The sequence below is a fragment of the Saimiri boliviensis genome, chromosome X (genome assembly GCF_048565385.1).
Source record: "Saimiri boliviensis isolate mSaiBol1 chromosome X, mSaiBol1.pri, whole genome shotgun sequence".
Taxonomy (NCBI): domain Eukaryota; kingdom Metazoa; phylum Chordata; class Mammalia; order Primates; family Cebidae; genus Saimiri; species Saimiri boliviensis.
This window is the reverse complement of record NC_133470.1, coordinates 55339627-55360415: the sequence shown is the minus strand read 5'-3', so window position 1 is coordinate 55360415 and position 20789 is coordinate 55339627. Positions and strand designations below refer to the sequence as shown.

The 20789-nt window shown below is 39.2% G+C and overlaps 1 protein-coding gene across 4 annotated transcripts in view; it reads right to left on the bottom strand.

Moving 5' to 3' along the window:
* HEPH (hephaestin) overlaps nt 1–20315 on the bottom strand; it is an 83454-nt gene extending 63139 nt beyond the window's left edge. For 2 of the 4 annotated variants that reach the window (XM_010351672.2, XM_074392307.1), the window contains exons 1-4: nt 18434–19988; nt 12520–12699; nt 10642–10886; nt 9453–9665 (exon numbers count right to left, since the gene is read on the bottom strand). In XM_010351672.2, coding sequence (XP_010349974.1) covers nt 9453–9665; nt 10642–10886; nt 12520–12695 — 634 coding nt within the window. In that variant the 5' untranslated portion in view covers nt 12696–12699; nt 18434–19988. The other 2 variants (XM_039475582.2, XM_074392306.1) reach the window with 2 other exon arrangements.
* Between the last annotated feature and the right edge of the window lie 474 nt (nt 20316–20789).

The window sequence follows — 20789 nt, the reverse complement described above, 5'->3', positions numbered from 1 at the left end:
CTTAAGTCAAAATAGAAACTGTTCAATAGAAACTGTACTTTGGGAAGGTGGCTGACTAGGAACAGCTCAGGATTGCAGCTCGCAGTGAAAGTGCAGAGGGTGAGAGGATGCCACATTTCCAGACGGATTTTTATTGCCCACAGACCAGGAGGTTCCCAGGTAAAGGAGCCCCACTGGTCATCAGCGTGGCTGTTTTGGCTGACATGGCTGTTTTGGCCTGCACGGCTGCTTTGCCCATGCCCTGGCGCAGCAGCTCTCTGTACAAAAGACACTGGTCTGGGAGCCCTCTTAGCTGGTGATTGGAGCCCTGAAATGGCAGAGTCGCCTATCCATCTGAAATAGCGAGCCAGGCCAGGAGATTCCTAGGCAAAAAAAACTGCCAGGAATCTCAGCATTGCTGTTTCAGCCAGCTCAGTGAGTCACCACACGGGAGATCCCGGTGCCCTTTCAACAGGCGACTGGAACCCTGGGAGAGTGTCAACCATTCAACAACAACAACAACAAAAGACTCTAAGTCGGGGAACCAGGTGATCAGGTTCGGCTGGTCCCACCGCCCCCCCCCCCCCCACACACACACAAAAACAAAAAAACAGTAATTGAAAACGATCTGGGTTGAGAGATTCACAGCAAGCACAGCTGAACCTGGAACGGTCCAGCTCTGTGAGGGAGGGGCATCTGCCATTACTGAGACACTCTGCCACTATGGAGGCAGTCTGTCATTGCTGAGGCAGCCCACCCGCCATTGCTGAGGCAACCCGCCTTTGCTGAGGCAACCTACCGCTACAGAGAGAGTCCGCCATAACAGAGGCAGGCCACCATTGCCAAGGCAGTTCTAACTACATCCATATAAACAGGACTGCAGGGAAGATCACACAGCAGCTGGGCAGAGCCCACAGCAGCTCAGCAAAGTCTCTACAGGCAAACAGTGACTAGGCTGCCTCCTCACCGGGCAGGGCAGCCCTGAAAGGAAAAAAAAAAAAAAAAAAAAGAAGAAGAAGAAGGCAGCAGTGCAACAGAAACTAATAAATAAAGCCTTAACTCCCTGGGACAGAGCACCTGGGTAAAAAAAAAGGGGGGAGTTTATGAGTTCTGCTGCAGCAGACCTAAACATACCTGCCCAGCAACTCTGAATGAACAACGGAGCTCACGGCTCAGGACTTGAGCTCCAATAAAGGACAGACTGTCTCCTCAAGCAGCTCCCTGATGCCCGTATATCCAAAGAGTCACCTCATAAAGGAGCGAACAGACTGACATTTGGTGGGCATCCTTCTGGGAAAAGATAGCAGAAGAGGAAACTGGTAGCAACCCTTAGTGTTCTGCAGCTGCTGCAGGTGATCCCCCAGAAAGCAGGGCCTAGAGTGGACCTCAGCAATCCTACAGCAGAGGGGCTAGACTGTTAGAAGGAAAGCTAAGAAAAACAGCACAAAAAGGATAAAAGCACCTGAAACCAGAACACCTCTCTTCCTACAAGGGATCACAACTCCTCACCAGCAAGGGAACAAGGCCGGATGGAGAAGGAGTGTGATGAAATGACAAAATCAGACTTCAGAAGGTGGGTAATAAGAAACTACAGTGAGCTAAAAGAACATGTTCTAACCCAGTGCAAAGAAACTAAAAACCTTGAAAAAAGATTTGACAAAATGCTAGTGAGAATGGACAACATAGAGAAGAATATAAGTGAATTGATGGAGCTGAAAAACACAACACGAGAACTTTGTGAAGCATGCACAAGTTTCAACAGCCGAATTGACCAAGCAGAAGAAAGGATATCAGAGGTCGAAGATCAAATCAATGAAATAAAATGAGAAGGCAAGAATAGAGAAAAAAGGGTAAAAAGGGAACAAACAAAGTCTCCAAGAAATGTGGGACTATGTGAAAAGACCTAATCTAGGTTTGATAGGTGTGCCTGAATGTGACGAAGAGAATGAATCGAAGCTGGAAAATACTCTTCAGGATATTATCCTGGAAAACTTCCCCACCCTAGCAAGGCAGGACAATATTCAAGTCCAGGAAATACAGAGAACACCACAAAGATATTCCGCAAGAAGAGCAACCCCAAGGCACATAATCATCAGATTCACCAGGGTTTAAATTTAGGAGAAAAGGCTAAGGGTGGCCAGAGACAAAGGTAGGGTTACCCACAAAGGGAAGCCCATCAGACTCACAGCAGATCTCTCAGCAGAAACCCTACAAGCCAGAAGAGATTGGGGGCCAATATTCAACATCCTTAAAGAAAAGAACTTTCAACCCAGAATCTCCGATCCAGCCAAACTAAGTTTCATAAGTGAAGGAAAAATAAAATCCTTTGTGAATAAGCAAGTACTCAGAGATTTCATCACCACCAGGCCTGCTTTACAAGAGCTCCTGAAAAAGGCTCTACACATAGAAAGGAACAACCAGTACCAGCCACTCCAAAAATACACCAAATGGTAAAAGCATCAACACAATAAGGAATCTGCATCAACTAACGAACAAAACAGCCAGCTATCATCAAAATGGCAGGATCAAATTCACACATAACAATATTATCCCTAAATGTAAATGGACAAAATGCCCCAATCAAAAGACACAGACTGGCAAATTGGATAAAAAGCCAAAACCCATCAGTGTGCTGTATCCAGGAAACCCATCTCACATGCAAGGATACACAAAGGTTCAAAATAAAGGGATGGAGGAAGATTTACCAAGCAAATGAGCAAAAAAAAAAAAAAAGCAGGAGTTGCAATTCTCATCTCTGATAAAATAGACCTTAAAGCAACTAAGATCAAAAGAGACAAAGAAGGACATTACATAATGGTAAAATGAACAATGCAACAAGAAGTGCTAACGATCCTAAATATATATGCACCCAATACAGGAACACCCAGGTACATAAGGAAAGTATTAATAACTTACAAAGAGACTTAGACTCCCACACAATAATAGTGGGAGACTTTAACACCCCATTGTCAGTATTAGACAGATCAACCAGACAGAAAATTAACAAGGATATCCAGGACCTGAACTCAGACCTAGAACAAGCAAACCTAATAGACATTTACAGAACTCTCCACCAAAAATCCACACAATATACATTCTTCTCAGCACCATATCATACCTACTCTAAAATTGACCACATAATTGGAAATAAATCACTCCTCAGCAAATGTAAAAGAATGGAAATCATAACAAACAGTCTCTCAGACCACAGTGCAATCAAGTTAGAACTCAGAATGCAAAAACTAACTCGGAACCACACAGCTTCATGCAAACTGAACAACTGGCGCTTGAATGTTGACTGGATAAACAATGAAATGAAGGCAGAAACCAACAAGAATGAAGACACGACATACCAGAATCTCTGGGACACATTTAAAAATTACCACAAAGAGAATTTAAAGCAGTCTCTAGAGGAAAATATATAGTAATGAGTGTCCAGATGAGAAGCAAAGAGAGATCTAAAATTGAAACCCTAGCAACAAAATTGAAAGAGCTAGAGGAGCAAGATCAAAAAAACTCAAAACCTAGCGGAAGACCAGAAATAAAAGATCAGAGCAGAACTGAAGGAGATAGAGACACAAAAAAACCTTCAAAATATCAATAAATCCAGGAGCTGGTTTTTCAAAAAGATCAACAAAATAGACAGACCACTAGCCAGATTAATAAAAAAGAAAAGAGAGAATAACCAAGTTGATGCAACAAAAAACAATAAATGGAATATCACCACAGATTCCACAGAAATCCAAACCATCATCAGAGATTATTACAAACAATACTACGGACATAAACTAGTAAACCTGGAAGAAATGGTTAAATTTCTGGACACTTGCCTCTTCCCAAGCCTAAACCAGGAAGAAGTTGAAACCCTGAACAGACCAATAACAAGGTCTGAAGTTGAGGCAGCAATTAAGAGCCTACCACCCAAAAAAAGCCCAGGTCCAGATGGGTTCACAGCCGAATTCTACCAGACATACAAAGAGGAGCTGGTATCATTCCTTCTGAAACTATTCCAAATAATCCAAGAAGAGGGAATCCTTCCCAATTCATTTTATGAGACCAACATCACCCTGACACCAAAACCCAGCAGAGACTCAACAAGAAAAGAAAACTTCAGGCCAATATCCATGATGAACATAGATGCAAAAGTCTTCAGTAAAATACTGGGAAGCCCATTGCAACAGCACATCAAAAAGCTAATCCACCATGATCAAGTAGGCTTCATCCCAGGGATGCAAGCCTGGTTCAACATACGCAAGTCTATAAACATAATTCACCACATAAACAGAACCAAAGAAAAAGCCACATGATTATCTCAATTGATGCAAAGGAGGCCTTTGACAAAACTCAACAGCCCTTTATGCTAAAACCCCTCAATAAACTAGGTATTGACGGAATGTATCTCAAAATAATAAAAGCTATTTATGACAAACCAACAGCCAATATCATACTGAATGGGCAAAAACTGGAAGCATTCCCTTTGAAATCTGGCACTAGACAAGGATGCCCTCTCTCACCACTCCTATTCAATATAGTACTGGAAGTTCTAGCCAGAGCAATCAGGTAAGAAAAAGAAATAAAGGGTATTCAAATAGGAAACGAGAAAGTCAAATTGTCTCTATTTGCAGACGACATGATTGTATATCTAGAAGACCCCATCGTCTCAGCCCCAAATCTCCTGAAACTGATAAACAACTTCAGCAAAGTCTCAGGATACAAAATCAATGTGCAAAAATCACAAGCATTCCTATACACCAATAACAGACTTAAAGAGAGCCAAATCAAGAACAAACTGCCATTCACAATTGCCACAAAGAGAATAAAATATCTAGGAATACAACTAACAAGGAACGTAAAGGACCTCTTCAAGGAGAACTACAAGCCACTGCTCAACGAAATAAGAGAGGACACAAACAGATGGAGAAACATTCCATGTTCAGGGTTAGGAAGAATCAACATCGTGAAAATGGCCATACTGCCCAAAGTAATTTAGAGATTCAATGCTATTCCCATCAAGCTACCAATGACCTTCTTCACAGAACTGGAAAAAAATCACCTCAAATTTCTTATGGAACCAAAAGAGAGCCCGTATAGCCAAGTCAATCCTAAGCAAAAAGAACAAAGCAGGAGGCATCACACTATCAGACTTCAAACTATACTACAAGGCTACAGTAATCAAAACAGCATGGTACTGGTACCAAAACAGAGATATAGACCAATGGAACAGAACAGAGGCCTTGGAGGCAACACAATATATCTACAACCACCCAATCTTTGACAAACCTGACAAAAACCAGCAATGGCGAAAGGATTCCCTGTTTAATAAATGATGTTGGGAAAACTGGCTAGCCATGTGCAGAAAGCAGAAACTGGACCCCTTCCTGACACCTTACACCAAAATTAACTCCAGATGGATTAAAGACTTAAACATAAGACCTAACACCATAAAAACCCTAGAAGAAAATCTAAGCAAAACCATTCAGGACATAGGCATAGGCAAGGACATCATGACCAAAACACCAAAAGCATTAGTAACAAAAGCCAAAATAGACAAATGGGACCTAATCAAACTCCACAGCTTCTGCACGGCAAAAGAAACAGTCAGTAGAGTGAATCGGCAACCAACAGAATGGGAAAAAAATTTTGCAGTCTACCCATCTAACAAAGGGCTGATATCCAGAATTTACAAAGAACTAAAACAGGTCTACAAGAAAAAATAAACAAGCCCATTCAAAAGTGGGCAAAGGATATGAACAGACACTTTACAAAAGAAGACATACATGAGGCCAACAAACACATGAAAAAATGCTCATCATCACTGGTCATTAGAGAAATGCAAATCAAAACTACATTGGGATACCATCTTATGCCAGTTAGAATGGCGATCATTAAAAAATCTGGAGACAACAGATGCTGGAGAGGATGTGAACAAATAGGAATACATTTACACTGTTGGTGGGAGTGTAAATTAGTTCAACCATTGTGGAAGACAGTGTGGCGATTCCTTAAGGACCTAGAAATAGAAATTCCATTTGACCCAGCAATCCCATTACTGGGTATATATCCAAAGGATTATAAATCGTTCTACTATAGGACACATGCACACAAATATTCATTGCAGCACTGTTTACAATAGCAAAGACCTGGAACCAACCCAAATGTCCATCGATGATAGACTGGACAGGGAAAATGTGGTACATATACACCATGGAATATTATGCAGCCATCAAAAATGATGAGTTCATGTCCTTTGTAGGGACATGGATGAACCTGTAAATCATCATTCTCAGTAAACTGACACAAGAGCAGAAAATCAAACACCACATGTTCTCACTCATAGGCGGGTGCTGAACAATGAGAACACATGAATACAGGGAGGGGAGTATCACACACTGGGGTCTGTTGGGGCAAAATGGGGGAAGGTCAGGGGTTTGGGAGTTGGGGAGAGAAAGCATGGGGAGAAATGTCAGATATAGATGAAGGGGAGGAAGGCAGCCAATCACACTGCCATGTGTGTACCAATGCAACTATCTTGCATGTTCTTCACATGTACACCAAAACCTAAAATGCAATAAAAAAAAGAGAGAAAAAAAAAATTCTTCAAATTGATTGATGATAATAACACAACCTATAAAAAAATTCTGGGGTACAGCAACGGTGGTGCTAAGAGGAAAGTTCATAGCCCTAATACCAAAATCAGGAAAGGACATAACCAGAAAAAAAAAAAAAAAAAAAAAAAAACTACAGACTGATATCGCTGGATGAACAGAAGTCCTAAAATCTTTAACATAATACTAGCTAATTGAATCCATTAACATATCAAAAAGATAATCCACTGTGATAAAGCGGGTTTCGTACCTGTACTTGATGGGTATGAAAGGGATGCAGGGATGGTTTAACATATGCAAGTCATTAAATGTGATGCACCACATAAACAGATTTTTAAAAAATCACATGATCACCTCAATAGATGCAGAAAATGCATTCAACAGAATCCAACATTTCTTTGTGATTGAAACTCTCAGCCAAATTGGTATACAAGGGACATACTTAAATGTAATAAATGCCATGTATGACAAACCCACAGCTAACATAATACTGAATGTGGAAAAGTTGAAAGCATTCCCTCTGAGAATTGAAACAAGACAAAGATGCCCTTTCTCACCATTCCTCTTCAAGATAGTACTGGAAGTCCTAGCCAGAGCAATCAGACATGAGCAAGAAATAAAAGGCATCCAAATCTATAAAAAGGAAGTCAAACTGTCACTGTTTGCTGATGATAAGATTATTTACTTTGAAAACTGTAAAGACTCCTCTGGAAAGCTTTAAAAACTGATAAAAGAATTCAGCAGTTTCTGGATACAAGATTACTGTATACGAATCAGTAGCTCACCAACAGTGACCAAGCAGATATTCAAATCAAGAACTCAATCCCTTTTACAATAGCTGCAAAAAAAAAAAAAAAAAAAAAAAAAAAAAAAAAAAAAAAAAAAAATTTAAATAATTAGAAATATACCTAACTGAGGAGGTAAAAGACCTCTATAAGGAAAGCTACAAAACACCACCAAAAAAAAAAAAAAAAAAAAAAAAAAACTCATAGATGACACAAACAAATGGAAACCTCCCATTCTCATGGATGGTTAGAATCAATATTGTAAAAATGACCATACTACCAAAAGCAATCTACAAATTCAATGCAATTCCCATCAAAATACCACCTTCATTCTTCACAGAATTAGAAAAAACAATTCTAAAATTCATATGGAACCAAAAAAGAGCCCGTGTAGCCAAAGCAAGACTAAGCAAAAAGAACAAATCTGGAGGCATCACACTACCTGATTTCAAACTGTACTATAAGGCCATAGTCACCAAAACAGCATGATACTGGTGTAAAAATGGGCACTTGGACCAATGAAACAGAATAGAGAACCCAGAAATAAAGCCAAATACTTACAGCCAACTCCTATTTGGCAAAGCAAACAAAAACACAAAGTGGAGAAAGGACACCCTTTTCAACAAACGGTGCAGAGATAATTGGCTAGCCAGATGTAAGAGAATGAAACTGGATTCTTGTCTCTTACCTTACACAAAAATCAACTCAAAACAGATTAAGGACTTAAATCTAAGACCTGAAACTATAAAAATTCTAGAAGATAACATTGGATCCACCTTTCTAGACATTGGCTTAGGCAAAGATTTCATGACCAAGAATCCAAAAGCAAATGCAATAAAAACAAAGATAAATTGCTGGAACTCAATTAAACTAAAAAGCTTTTTCACAACAAAAGAGTCAGCAGAGTAAACAGAAAACCCACAGAGTGGGAAAAAAATCTTTACAATCCCTATGTCTGACAAAGGACTAATGTCCTAAATTTACAATGAACTTTAAAAAATCAACAAGAAAACAAACAAACAATCCCATCAAAAAGTGAACTGAGAAAATGCCCAGACAATTCTCAAAAGAAGATACAGAAATGCCCAACAAACATATCAAAAAATGCTCAACATCACTAATGATTTGGGAAATGCAAATCAAAACCACAATGTGCTGTCACATTACTCCTGCAAGAATGACCATAATCAAAAAATAAAAAAAAAAAAAACAGTGGATGTTGACTTGGATGTGGTGAATAGGGAAAACTTCTACACTGCTGGTGGGAATGTAAACTAGTATAGCCACATGGAAAACAGTGTGGAGCTTCCTTAATGAACTGAAAGTAGAACGACCATTTGCTCCAGCAATTCAATTACTAGGCATCTACCCAGAGGAAAATAAGTCATTATACAAAAAAGATACCTGCACATGCATGTTTACGGCAGCACAATTCACAATTGCAAAATCATGGAACCAACTCAAACATCCATCAATCAAGGAGTAAATGAAGAAACTGTGGTACATATATACAAGTGACTACAACTCAGCCATAAAAAGGAATGAATTAACAGCACTTGCAGCGACCTGGATGAGATTGGAGACTACTATCCTAAGTGAAGTAACTCAGGAATAGAAAACTAAACATTGTATATTCTCACTGATATATTGAAGCTAACTATGAGGATGCAAAAGCATAAGAATGATATAATGAACTTCCGAGATTTGGGGGAAAGGGTTGGGGGAGGTGAGGGATAAAAGACCACAAATGGGGTGCAGTGTATAGTGCTTAGGAGATGGGTGCACCAAAATCTCACAAATCGCCACTAAAGAACTTACTCATGTAATCAAATACCACCTGTACCACAACAACCCTGAAAAAAAAAAAAAAAAGTTGTTCCTAACCCATGAGAAAAAGAAAAAGAGTAATGAAATTTTTAAAAATAGTGGAAATTGAGTTTAACAGATATTTTTCTTACTGATAAACAAGAGTGCTGAATTAACAATCCTCAGGCTGCTGCCCATATGTAGGTGGTTCAACCATACCACTGCTACCCCTAGATGTCCCAAACTGCACCTCATAGCTTATCTCTGGGACCTGTACCTCTTTTACAAGTGATGAGAGGCCCAATCAGGCCAGTTGCAATGTCTCGTGGAGCATCTACATGAGAATGGTAGATCCAGGTGAGGCACGCTGGGTCAGCATCAGTGGGTGCATGGCCTTCTGGAATGGTCCAGTTGTAGATATGGCTGCCACCCGGAGGAACAGAGTCATCAGCTTTCAGTGGCCCAGAGGAGCCATCTGGGTACAGGGAACCTAGAAATGAAATTGCACATGCCCAGGCCCAGAATAAGTGAGGGACTATGGCAAATATACAAATTAAGAGACAGCTGACATGTAGAACCCTAGGTTCAGTCTTGTAAAATGTAGCATTCTAACATCCTGCACAGTGTTCCTTACAACCTAAGGAGAGCATAGATTTAGGTAACGTTTAACCTGAAAATCTAGTCCTCATATTAACAGTGGGTGGAAAGGTTGTAGCCACTGGAAAAGTTCTGTGGCTAGGAAAAGCACAGCTTGGCCTGATCTGGTAATGCCCTAGCATAAAGCTGGTGGCATAGAAGTATGGAAGAAGACAGAATTCCCTCCCTCCAAACACTCACTTAAAAACAAAGCAGGCAATCACAGAATTTCAGTCTACAGTCAACTTAATGATTAGTTGTTTCACTTCTCCATTGTATGGACGAGAAAACTGAGCTAAAGTAAGTTGTCCAGGATCATACACGAATTTAGTGGCCCATCCAGACCGTCTACTGACTTCCCTTTCTATTCTTCTCACTCACTGTTAGTATTGTAAATTACTGGGCCAGGAATAAGGGAGGTACAGATAAATAAGCTGAATTCCCCCTTAAGGAAATATAAAATGGAGCTTTCTGAAGACTGTGACACTAGAATAACCATCTGTCACGTTTATAGCATTCTCTTTTCTTTTCATAGAATATTCAAATATTCTATGGAGATGCCATTCAAATAGTTCCTCGTGTTAAATGGTAGACTGTCTTCACATTTCTGAGTAGGAAGCTGAGACCCAGAGAGAGACAAGTCACACAGTATATGAATGGCAGAACTGATACCAGTGCCCAGACTTGTTTACTCTAAGGAGAGTCTTTGCCACCTCCGGTAAATAAGGAAGAAAAGATAACCTTCACTCCCAACTCTTCTCCTTCAACTGACAGTAAAGGAAAAGTAATATTTGTTGGGCATAAGAGAAAGAAATGGTGGAATGGTTTACCTTCAGAGTCCTTCTCATAGAAAACTCCATGGGGGTGGATGGTATAGGGACGAGTGGCAAAATTCTTCAGGTGGATAAGAATGACATCCCCTACTTCAGCCTTCAACACTGGCCCCAGGAAGCCCAACCAGGCAGGCTGGGCCACTTCATCTGTGTATGAGTCGTCCTTATATTCTTTATAAATGGTCTTTTTGTAGTTTCCCCCTATCCGGTTCTTGTCAGACTTTAAGAAGCTGGAAGCCACTCTGGGAAAGAAGAAAGAGAGTCATAATTTCGCCACAATCTTCAAGCCTTGGGAGGTTCCTTTTCCAGAGGAGACTGACCAAAAAGTGCCTATCTTTGTTTAGGACAAAACAAGAGGAAATAGAATTGTACTGATCAAAACATGAAAGTTTTAGCTATAACTGAAAAATTTCAAATATCAGCATATGAAATTGTTACAGCAAACTCAGCATATGAAATTGCTGATATTTGACCACTTTAAACTCACATAAAAGGCAATTTCATATAGTTGGACACAATATATAGTAACAAAGAGACAACCAACTGTGGACTGACTCTTTAAGTGATTGACTCCTCATCCATGTAGCCTGACTTCACATCATTCTGATATATACGGGAGTTCTTAGGGCATAGTGGTTATAACTACAAGCTTTGGAGCCAAGCCACTTAGACTGATTGCTTACTCTGCCACTTCCAAATTAATGGGATGTTGAATAAGTTACTTAACTTCTCTGTACACAATTTGCCCATTAGTAAAATAAAAATAATCACACTCCCTAACTCAGACAATTTTCATTGGTGACTAAACAAAATTCAAATACACAAAGAGCTTAGGACAGTGCCTGGCAAATAGTAAAAACTCAATAAATGTGGACTATCACTTCAAAGTATTAGAGATGGAAGATAATGAATTTATTTCCACAAAAAAAGGGCTCCATGACTCTGAAACTAGATGAATACTTTGTGTCAAAAAAGACAGAGTTGTTATTCCTACTATACTATAATTCTTCTCATAGAGCTCAGAGATGTTACAGTCAACTTTGGAAAACTCCAAAGCTTAGGAGAGAAAAAATGAGCCATGGTCACAAAAGATTTTTTCATACATTCATTTATTTTTAACAGATATTTGTGGAGCACTTGCAAGTTTCTAAGATCAGGAAAGGTTAATCCTGTGGGATCTATGAGAGACAGAGTGGTGAGAAGAGTGTTAGTTTACATTCACATTATCCAGGTTCAAATCCTACCTTTTTCATTTACTAGCTATAGGACTTGGATAAGTCACTTATCCAAGATCTCCCTGAGCCTCAGTTTTCTCATCTATGAAATGACTACACACATACTTACCTTCTAGAGTTTCTGTGAGAGATGAGACAAAGTATGTAAATTGCTAGTGTGGTGTGTGTCATAGAGTATTACATAAGTGAGAGCTATTACCATTACTTCCTTGGTTCTAAGGCTTACTTTCTTTTTTATATTTTCACATATCTGAAATAAATATACAGTAGTTTCACCAAACTATGGAAGCATAGTTCCCACATATACATCTTATAAACACGATATATATTTCATTATTCGTTTATAAAGTCTAACAGCTGTTATTAATTAACTAAGCATTGTGAGTATCAAAATTAGAATACAGCAAATACGGAATTCTATTTAGGACTCTAAAAATGTTATGGCAAACTCCAGATGAAATGCTGGCTTCTGAGTCAACTAGCCTTCTTCTCCAGAAATCTGCCACTGAGTATGTACAGCTTAGAGAGATCAGGAGCTGATTGCTACCACATCCTGAAGAAGGGCCCTCAAGCGGCTACCTCGTGACCTCAAGGGCACTCCCCTAACTTCCCCTCAAATACCACAAGAGATTAAACCTACATGTCACTGTCCAGAGGTTGGTTCGTGATGACATTTTTTCCCTTGGGAGCATAGTTCCACTGCACATCCCGGATGCCCAGGTAGTAGACTCGAGTGGCTCCATCAGTCAGTTGAGGCCACAAGGATTGCATGAACAGCAGTGCCCAGAGGAGGTGGCCTGACTCCATGGCCCACATTACTCTGGGAAACAGGCAAATGAAAACTGTTGGTGTAGAAGAGAACAAAGGGGCTTTCTACATGTCCAGAAAACTAAAGAAGAGCCAGGTTGAGTGACTAAGAAAGCAAAACCCAATTAGCCCAGTTTATTTAACTTACCTGATTCCTTTAAGTACAATAAGTGTTCAACAATTGGATTTTGAAGGGCATAGTTAAAAAGTCACCCTTGCTGCTTGCTAATCATGTATTACTACTTCCTTCAGAAGAGAGATCTGGATAGTTTTGTCAATGGTGTAGCAGGAAGAATGTGTTCTGTCCCAAGAATCAGGAAACAGGCACCAGAAGCCCTATCGGGCCACTGACTCACTAATTCTCCCTTTGCCTCTGTTTTCCCATAGGCAAAATGGTACATTCATTGTTGTTACCACTTCCTGTCCTCTATAAATTGTGTTTAACAACAAGTGAGAATTTACCAAAAAAAATTTACTAGAATATTCATAAACCCAAAATAGAAACAGTCAAAATGTTCATGAACATTAGAATGAATAAATACATTGCATTTTATTCATAAAATGAAATTCATTATAGCAATAATAATGAACAAACTACAACTACACACAACAATATGAATGACGATGGCAAATGTAATGTTTCAGAAAAAATAGACACAAAATAGTACATATTGTATGAGTTCATTTAAATAAAGTAAAAAGTTAGGCTAAAGGAATCTATGCTGGTAGAAGTAAGGATAATGTTTGCTTTGAAGTAGGATTCCATGACTGGGAAGGGAAGAGGAGGGGTTCTAAGTAATGCTCTGTTTCTTGATCTAAATGTTGGTTGTAAAAGTGTGTTCAGTTTGTGAAAATACATGGAGCTCTAAACAGAATTTGTGCACTTTATGTGTATTATACTTCAAAGGTTAACAATGAACCAAAAATAAATGACAGTATGTGAAGGAAGTATTTTGAACTTCTCAGAAGAAACACTGCTGATTCCCAAGGTTATTCATAAACTCATTTCATAGGTCTAATCCTGAGTCAGAATCAGGCCCAAGATTCTAACCTCTCATTTCAGTACAAAAGTCAGGATGTTAGACTTCCTGGGACTGGAATGAAGCACTCATTGATAACATACAGTTACAGACAAACACAGAAACACAGATAACATTATATAAATACACAAATTTTCACACACAGGTACATGTAGTCTTACCTAAAAGCAGAGATGCACACACTTGCATTTACACATAAAACCACTGTTACATAAAAACTTAGTCACCTTCAGAACAATGATAATAGTAATAAAGCTATATGTGCATGCTGCGCCTGTAACAAGTGTTTTACATGGATTAAATCATTTAATCCTCACAACCATCCTGTGAAGTAGACACCAGCAGTATCCCCATATTACAATGGAGAAACTGCAGAACAGAGGTGTAAAGTAGTTTGCCCAAGGCCATCTAGATAAAAATTGGTAGAGTTGGGATTTCAGCCCAGGAAGTGAGGCTCCAGCATAATCACCATGCTATACTACTTTTCCATAAAAATATACTTGCACATGCACATGTATATACACAGAGAACAACCATATCTATGAAAAAACACATACATCCTGAGACAAGTAATTACATGCAGTTATAATCACTTTACAAACAGACATAAATATTCATGTAGGCAGAGATACACTTAATAGATTGCATTAATGATCATGATAATAATGATGACAATGGCTACTATTCACTGAGAGATTACTACATAGTAGCACCATGTCCAGTGCCTTATATAAATTATTTCACTAAATCTTCAACCCAAGCACATGAAACAGGCATTGTTAATAAAAAAATAGAGAATCAAAAATATGCACAGACTCATATATGAATAGAAAATCCCCAGATTTTTACCCTATTTAAGAAACAAACTGATAGATTTCCTCACAAACTCTCAGTCCTCTCCGTATGCAGCAGTGACCCAAGTGTTAATCCATAGTTTGGCAGAAAGCCCTTGATGTAAGAGAGGATCTGTTTTGCAGTCCTCTTTTCTAAAATCTTACTCTCTCACTGACCAGCTGTGTAGCCCTGGGGACTACTTAACCATTCAGAATCTGTTTGCTCATCTGTAAAAATGGTATAATAATATCAGCCCTGGAGAAATAAATCAGAACACTTACATGAAAGGGCCCAGGAATAATCAATGTTTGGAACATATTAGGCAGTAGTAACTACTGATTTTCTTCCTCTTCATTTTCCTGCCTGGCTAGTTTGTTAATTCATCTCTACAGTCTCTCATGCATCATACTTTCTGTATTTCTACTCCAAGGGTTAATTTGAATACTAACTACTCCAGAAGGCCACCTCCAGCCTCTTCATATCACTGTCCTCTGAAGGGCTACTTACTCTCTATAGCACCCAATTAGATTAAGTCAGACTCTATTATTGTTGCCTTTCCATCTTATGACCTGCCTCATGAACTGTCTTCATTTCCCAGATGGGACTACAGATTCCTTGAGAGTGGATGTCATTTCTTAGAGGTCTCTGTGTATCTATTACAAGACATGGTGATGGAGGCCAAGTAGATGGGTAATCACAGCTTTGTTAAAGTGACATAAAGAAGCACAAGCATACATTTTGCCATCTGTTGGGTCTAGTTCAAGTTCTAATACTTGTTCAGGGTGAATTTAGGTAAGTTTCTTCATCTGTTTCCCCATCTATAAAATAATTTACTATATAAAGACTATATACTTCTTACCTTTTGAGAGAGTCATAGAAGTTTGATAATTGAATGAAATAGACAAGTGCAGAACCATAAAAATGTGGTGTATAATGAGCTCTCAAAGAGTCCTTACAGCTTTCACATATTGCCAATACTCACACTCACTGATGAAACACAGGAATACTCACATATACCTACAAATAGCTCTATATATGGTCGTGCAAATAGTCATGCCTTGGAATTCTCAACAGGAAGAGAGTGTCCTTGGTTCGTTCCAAGTCTGAATGCAACAATGGACCCCTTACAATCTTCTTTCTCAGAGATGTGTCAATAAAGTAGTTGTGCTTTGAACTCATTTACCTAGACAGAAAACTGTCCCAGGCAAGAACTCCACAACTGATGAAACACATGATAAACTTGAAAATATTCCTGGGGGAGACTAGTACAGGTCTTCAGCGTACAGTGAGCAAGCATTCAATAGTAGTGACTTAGGATCCAAAAGGCTTAGACAATAGAATTTGGTGAGTAGGGGGAAATGCCACCTAACATATCCCTAGCCGTTTCCATTTTACAATGTGTTTTTAGTATCTGCCATCTTACATAATTCTCAAGATCTTGAGAGATAAGGAATACTTATTCAATTTTGCATCCAGGGTAAAGGCTTTGGAATCAGGTTACCTAAGTGAATCTTGGCTGCACTTTTCCTAGCTGTATGACTTAGGAAACTTCTCCATTTATCTAGCCACAGTGTCTTTATTTTTAAAGTGGTATTAATACTATTAACTACTTCATAGAGTTTTGTGGTGATTAAATTAATTAATATATACTGAAGTACTTTAAGGGCACACATAAGTGATCCAAAGTTATTAGTGGCTATTACTATTGCAAGTAAGGAAATAGTTTGGAAATGAAACTTGTCAGGGTCATACAGATTTTCCATTTTATGAATAGCAACACATTGGTGCACACTCATAAATTCCCATATACAGTAACACATATTAAACACAAAGGAATATGTACATGGGTATGAAAATGCACGCAGCCCAGGCCGAACTCTCTTCTTGGAAACAACATGGTATAACGTAAAGAACTAGAACTTCTGAGTCAGACTAACTTAGGTTTAAGTACTGTTTTACTCTGTGTTTAAATAACATAAACTTTAACAGCATCTGGGACGTAGTAGGCACCTGATGAGTATTTTTCTTCCTTCTAATTACTGATATTCTTTCTTTCCTCCTCAAATCTTAATTTGTCATTGTTATTTCTGCTGTTTAACTTGGTTTTATCATATATTATAAGAGCAGAAAAAATGAAAGACCCATAAAATCTCTTTATAACCACTTGCGTATTTCATGGTAAACTGAAAAGAGTTCAGGCACCAGAAAAAAAGTAAGTTCTAGCTCTAGATTCATCATTTATTGGTTATATGTCCTTGAACAAGTCCCTAACTTCCTGAGCCTCAGTTTCCTCATGTCTTAAATGGGAACTGTCTCTACTTTGGCCCACTCATTAGTTTGTTATAAAGATCAAATAAGATGAAAGATATGTAAGCTTTTCATTTGAGCAAGGCTATTTTTTTTCTCAGCTAAGCCCACAGAGAAGAATCAGACTGATGAGGAAAAAGAATAGGAAGGAATAAAAGGAGAAATCAAATAAGTAAGTTGAGAAAGAATCCTGGGAAAAAGTCAAAAAAATTAAATCAAAAAGGAAGGCATAAAGAAGAGGCACTCAAAGGAAGGAGAAGAGAAGAAAATGTCTAGGGTATTTGGATAGCTTAGTTAAAATATACCGAAAGCTTGTGACAACCTGGAAAGAAGATCAGCCAATATAAAGTCAAGCCTCCCTTATCTTTTCCTTACCTTCCTCTCACCCCAGTGTCACCTGGGTCTGATCTCTATCATCCATAACAATTTGCATTGCTGTGTTCCCCAGAATTTGCAAACTGCTCTTTTAATGTGACAATGTTCTTTTCTCTTTCTCCATCTCCCTTTGTCAGTTATACTACTTTGGGCTAGGCAGGCTCAACCTAAACTAAGGATTATTCAACTGAATAAAGGAATGCTGGCCTATCTTTGGGGCCCTGTCTCCAATCTCTCAGCAGCCTTCCTAATTAACCCTCCATCAAAATTGACCTTTTGGTCCTCCGCTTTCTTGACTCTATGATAGAAAACATACCAATTTGAAGTTTGAGGCCTTGATTCAAATCCCATCTCTTGTCTGTGATAGCTACATGACCTTTAAATAAATTATTTTTTTTTACCTAAGCCTTAATTATCTCATCCAAAAAATGGGATATTGTTTCACAGAATTGTCTTGAGGCAGCAACAACAACAACAAAAGACATCGATATTTGAGTCCCTAGCAAAAGGATTGCTTGTCACATAATAGATGCTGAGTAATGAAAAATTGAATGTGTTGTAGATTCACACATTCATGAAACCTTCAGAAACCATCTTTTTCAACCACCCTCATGTGATATATAAAAAACTGAGACCAGAGAGGTCCAGGGATTTGGTCAAAGTCAGGCAGCCGGTTGTTAAAAAAGCCAGAATTTGAACACATGATTTCTAAAAGATTTCTGCTATTTAGACACTAAGACTACTCAAATTCAGATAGTTAGCTTAGTTCAGCTATCATTTATTGGCTTAATTTGTGTCAATCTGGTCTTGAAACATGATTCCAAACATGGTTGTTTTTAAGTATTTGACTTATCACTTATATAATCCTCAGATCCATCACCTCAATAAATTCTCCAACCTGTGAGACAGAAGATGAGCAAGCTGTTTCGACAGGAAAATGAACTATTCTCTATGGCTCTAGGATTGGCCCTGAAACAGTCAAGTCAGTGTGAACCTGGCTATTTTGGCGAGAGGAACAAAAGGAGCCTATTGTCTCCTTTAACTTTCCTGCACACCAGCCAAACATCCTCCAACTTTCTGGCCACTGACTTTTTTCCAGTGGCCAGGACTCCTCTTAAACCAGTTAAATAAAGATTTTTGCACAGGAAGGCAGGTGAGGTAGAGTTTGAAATGACAAAAAAAAAAGCTTACCTTTGATAGAGAAAACTACTCCATATTCATGTCAGCGGCCCATTAATGCTGCACCGCAGACCTCAGCCTGAGCCCGCCAGCCCTGTTCAGTCAGTATCTTGGTTACAGGGCCTTTCTCATAAATTAAGTCCAGGATTCCAATTTGGCAGGGATTACTGGGATGGGAGGATAAGGGAGGGGGAAGGGCTGGGTGCCCTCTTTTCCAGAAACAAAACTACTGGAATGTCCTTCTCCTCTGGGGCCTGGTTTGATATAAAACCCGGGATGGTTCTTTACCCGTATCCCGGTGTTTTACAAATCCTGGTTAGGATCTCAGGAGGAATTACAAGGGGATGGGTTGTACTTCTGTTATCAGGACATGCTAATTGGTTTTTGCTGAGACGAGGACACTGTCAGTGTGGCCAGGCAAAGCACATGGGTAGATTTCAACAGCTCCATTTAAAAAATGGGGTAGAAATGGAAAGAGCCTCCATCTCACCAGATCTTTCCCTTCTTGGTCTGAAGCACAATTGTCAGCCCTGACTATTATTCTGATGTCATGGCTTCTTGGTAATAAGTAAAAATGAAACTGGCAACACAACAAAGAGGTTTTTTTCTACATACTTAGCCCTATGTTAAAGATTTTATATGTATTCTCTTATTTAAGTCTTACAATTATCCTGTGAGATGGATACTCTAATTCTATTTTAAAACTGAGGAAAATTCAGCTCTGAGAGGGGAGATAGCTTGTCACACAATTAGGAAGTAAAAGAAAATAATGTTTTACTGGATCTGTCTAAACTTTTAACCATGAAACCACCACACACTGTGCTGCTTAGGGGAGAAACACAGTCCTTTCCAGGGGGTAGAAGGAACTTTACAATTATTGAAAGCCTACTGCCTACTAGTCACTCACTGGGAGATTTTTTTATATATACATTACCTTTGCCTCTGTCATTTCTAGCAGATCCTGGAGTGAAACCCTGATGCTACATTAACATTTTCCATCTGAAGAAACTGGATATAGCTAGCAGATAGCCTGGATTAACACAGATCAACAGCCTAAAAACTAAGACACAGAAGAAAATACTAAAAAGAAAAAAAGCGAAGTGTTCCCCCAAAATTCAGGGTCAAACTGGAGTCTGGATTTGTTTAAAGCCAAAAGTCATTCTCATTCCTGGTGGAAAGAGAGAGCAGTGAAAAGTCACTGTCCTGAGTCAAGTGACCAAGGTTCTCGCCCCACTTGCTCTAGCAGTAATCAGCTATGTGGATTTGGCCCAAACCCTTCTCTTCTCTGGGCCTTTTTCTATTTCTGCAATGAGGGTCTTAAGCTGTATATAGACGCTTCTAGCCCTGTAAATTTACATATCTAGAATTCCATGAAGAAAGTACAGTCTAGATATTAAACATGGAAAATAAAGTGATTTCAAAGACACAAAGTATAGGGAAAGAATGAGTGAGGAGCAATTTGTGGCAATAGATCAGAGAATACTATGCCCCTCTAAAAAGGACTGCATCTACCCACCAGATCCAGGTATAGGAAGAGGACAGGTATGACAGAGTTTCCACCGCCTGATATTCTTACTTTTTGATGTGGAGATCTTGGCTAGGAGCAGATGCTGTTCTCCAGGCAGGCTGGGCACATTTTCCTCCTTAAAGTGTCTGGAACAGGTTCCAGGGAAGAGAACATTCAGAAGGCTGAGCTGGTAGGGCAAAGTCTGGGTCATAAATCACTAGAGGTTCTTAAATATGCTCAGAAACTTAGTCGCTGCCCCATGGAACGCAACACAGACCAAGGCTGGTGGAAACACCAATAGGAAGGAGGGAGAAGCCACCAACCTCAGCTCCCTTAGAAATGCTCAGTGGTCAAGGGAAGCTTAGCCAAGCCATGGTAGCCACTAGAATTATCTGCCTGGCACATATGTGAACCTTGAAGCAAGAAAGGGGAGGTGGAGACAAAACTTATTAAGCAGAGATCCAAGTCCAAGCTCTAAGGCATTTATGACAGGGTGGGGAAGGGATAAGGCCTCTGCTATGACTCATGAAAGACAACAAGAACAGGTCATAATAGACTTGAATCAACACAGTGAAGACTGCAGGAGGCCAGGTAGGCCAGGTTTCCATGCTTGTATAATTCATTCGCCAATTTCACTGAGAGTATAAACAGTGCCTACCTCTCCTGCAAATCCAGGGTACATTTCTGGTTCCTTCCCCTGGAGGTCACTTGAAAAACATTTTAAAGTTAATGTCTATAGACCAGATGTTGACAAACCTTTTCTGTAACAGGCTAGTTACTAAATATTTTATATCCAGAGTATATAGTTTCTGTTTGCTATAACTACACAAACTTGCCTTGGTAGTTCATAAGGTATATCAT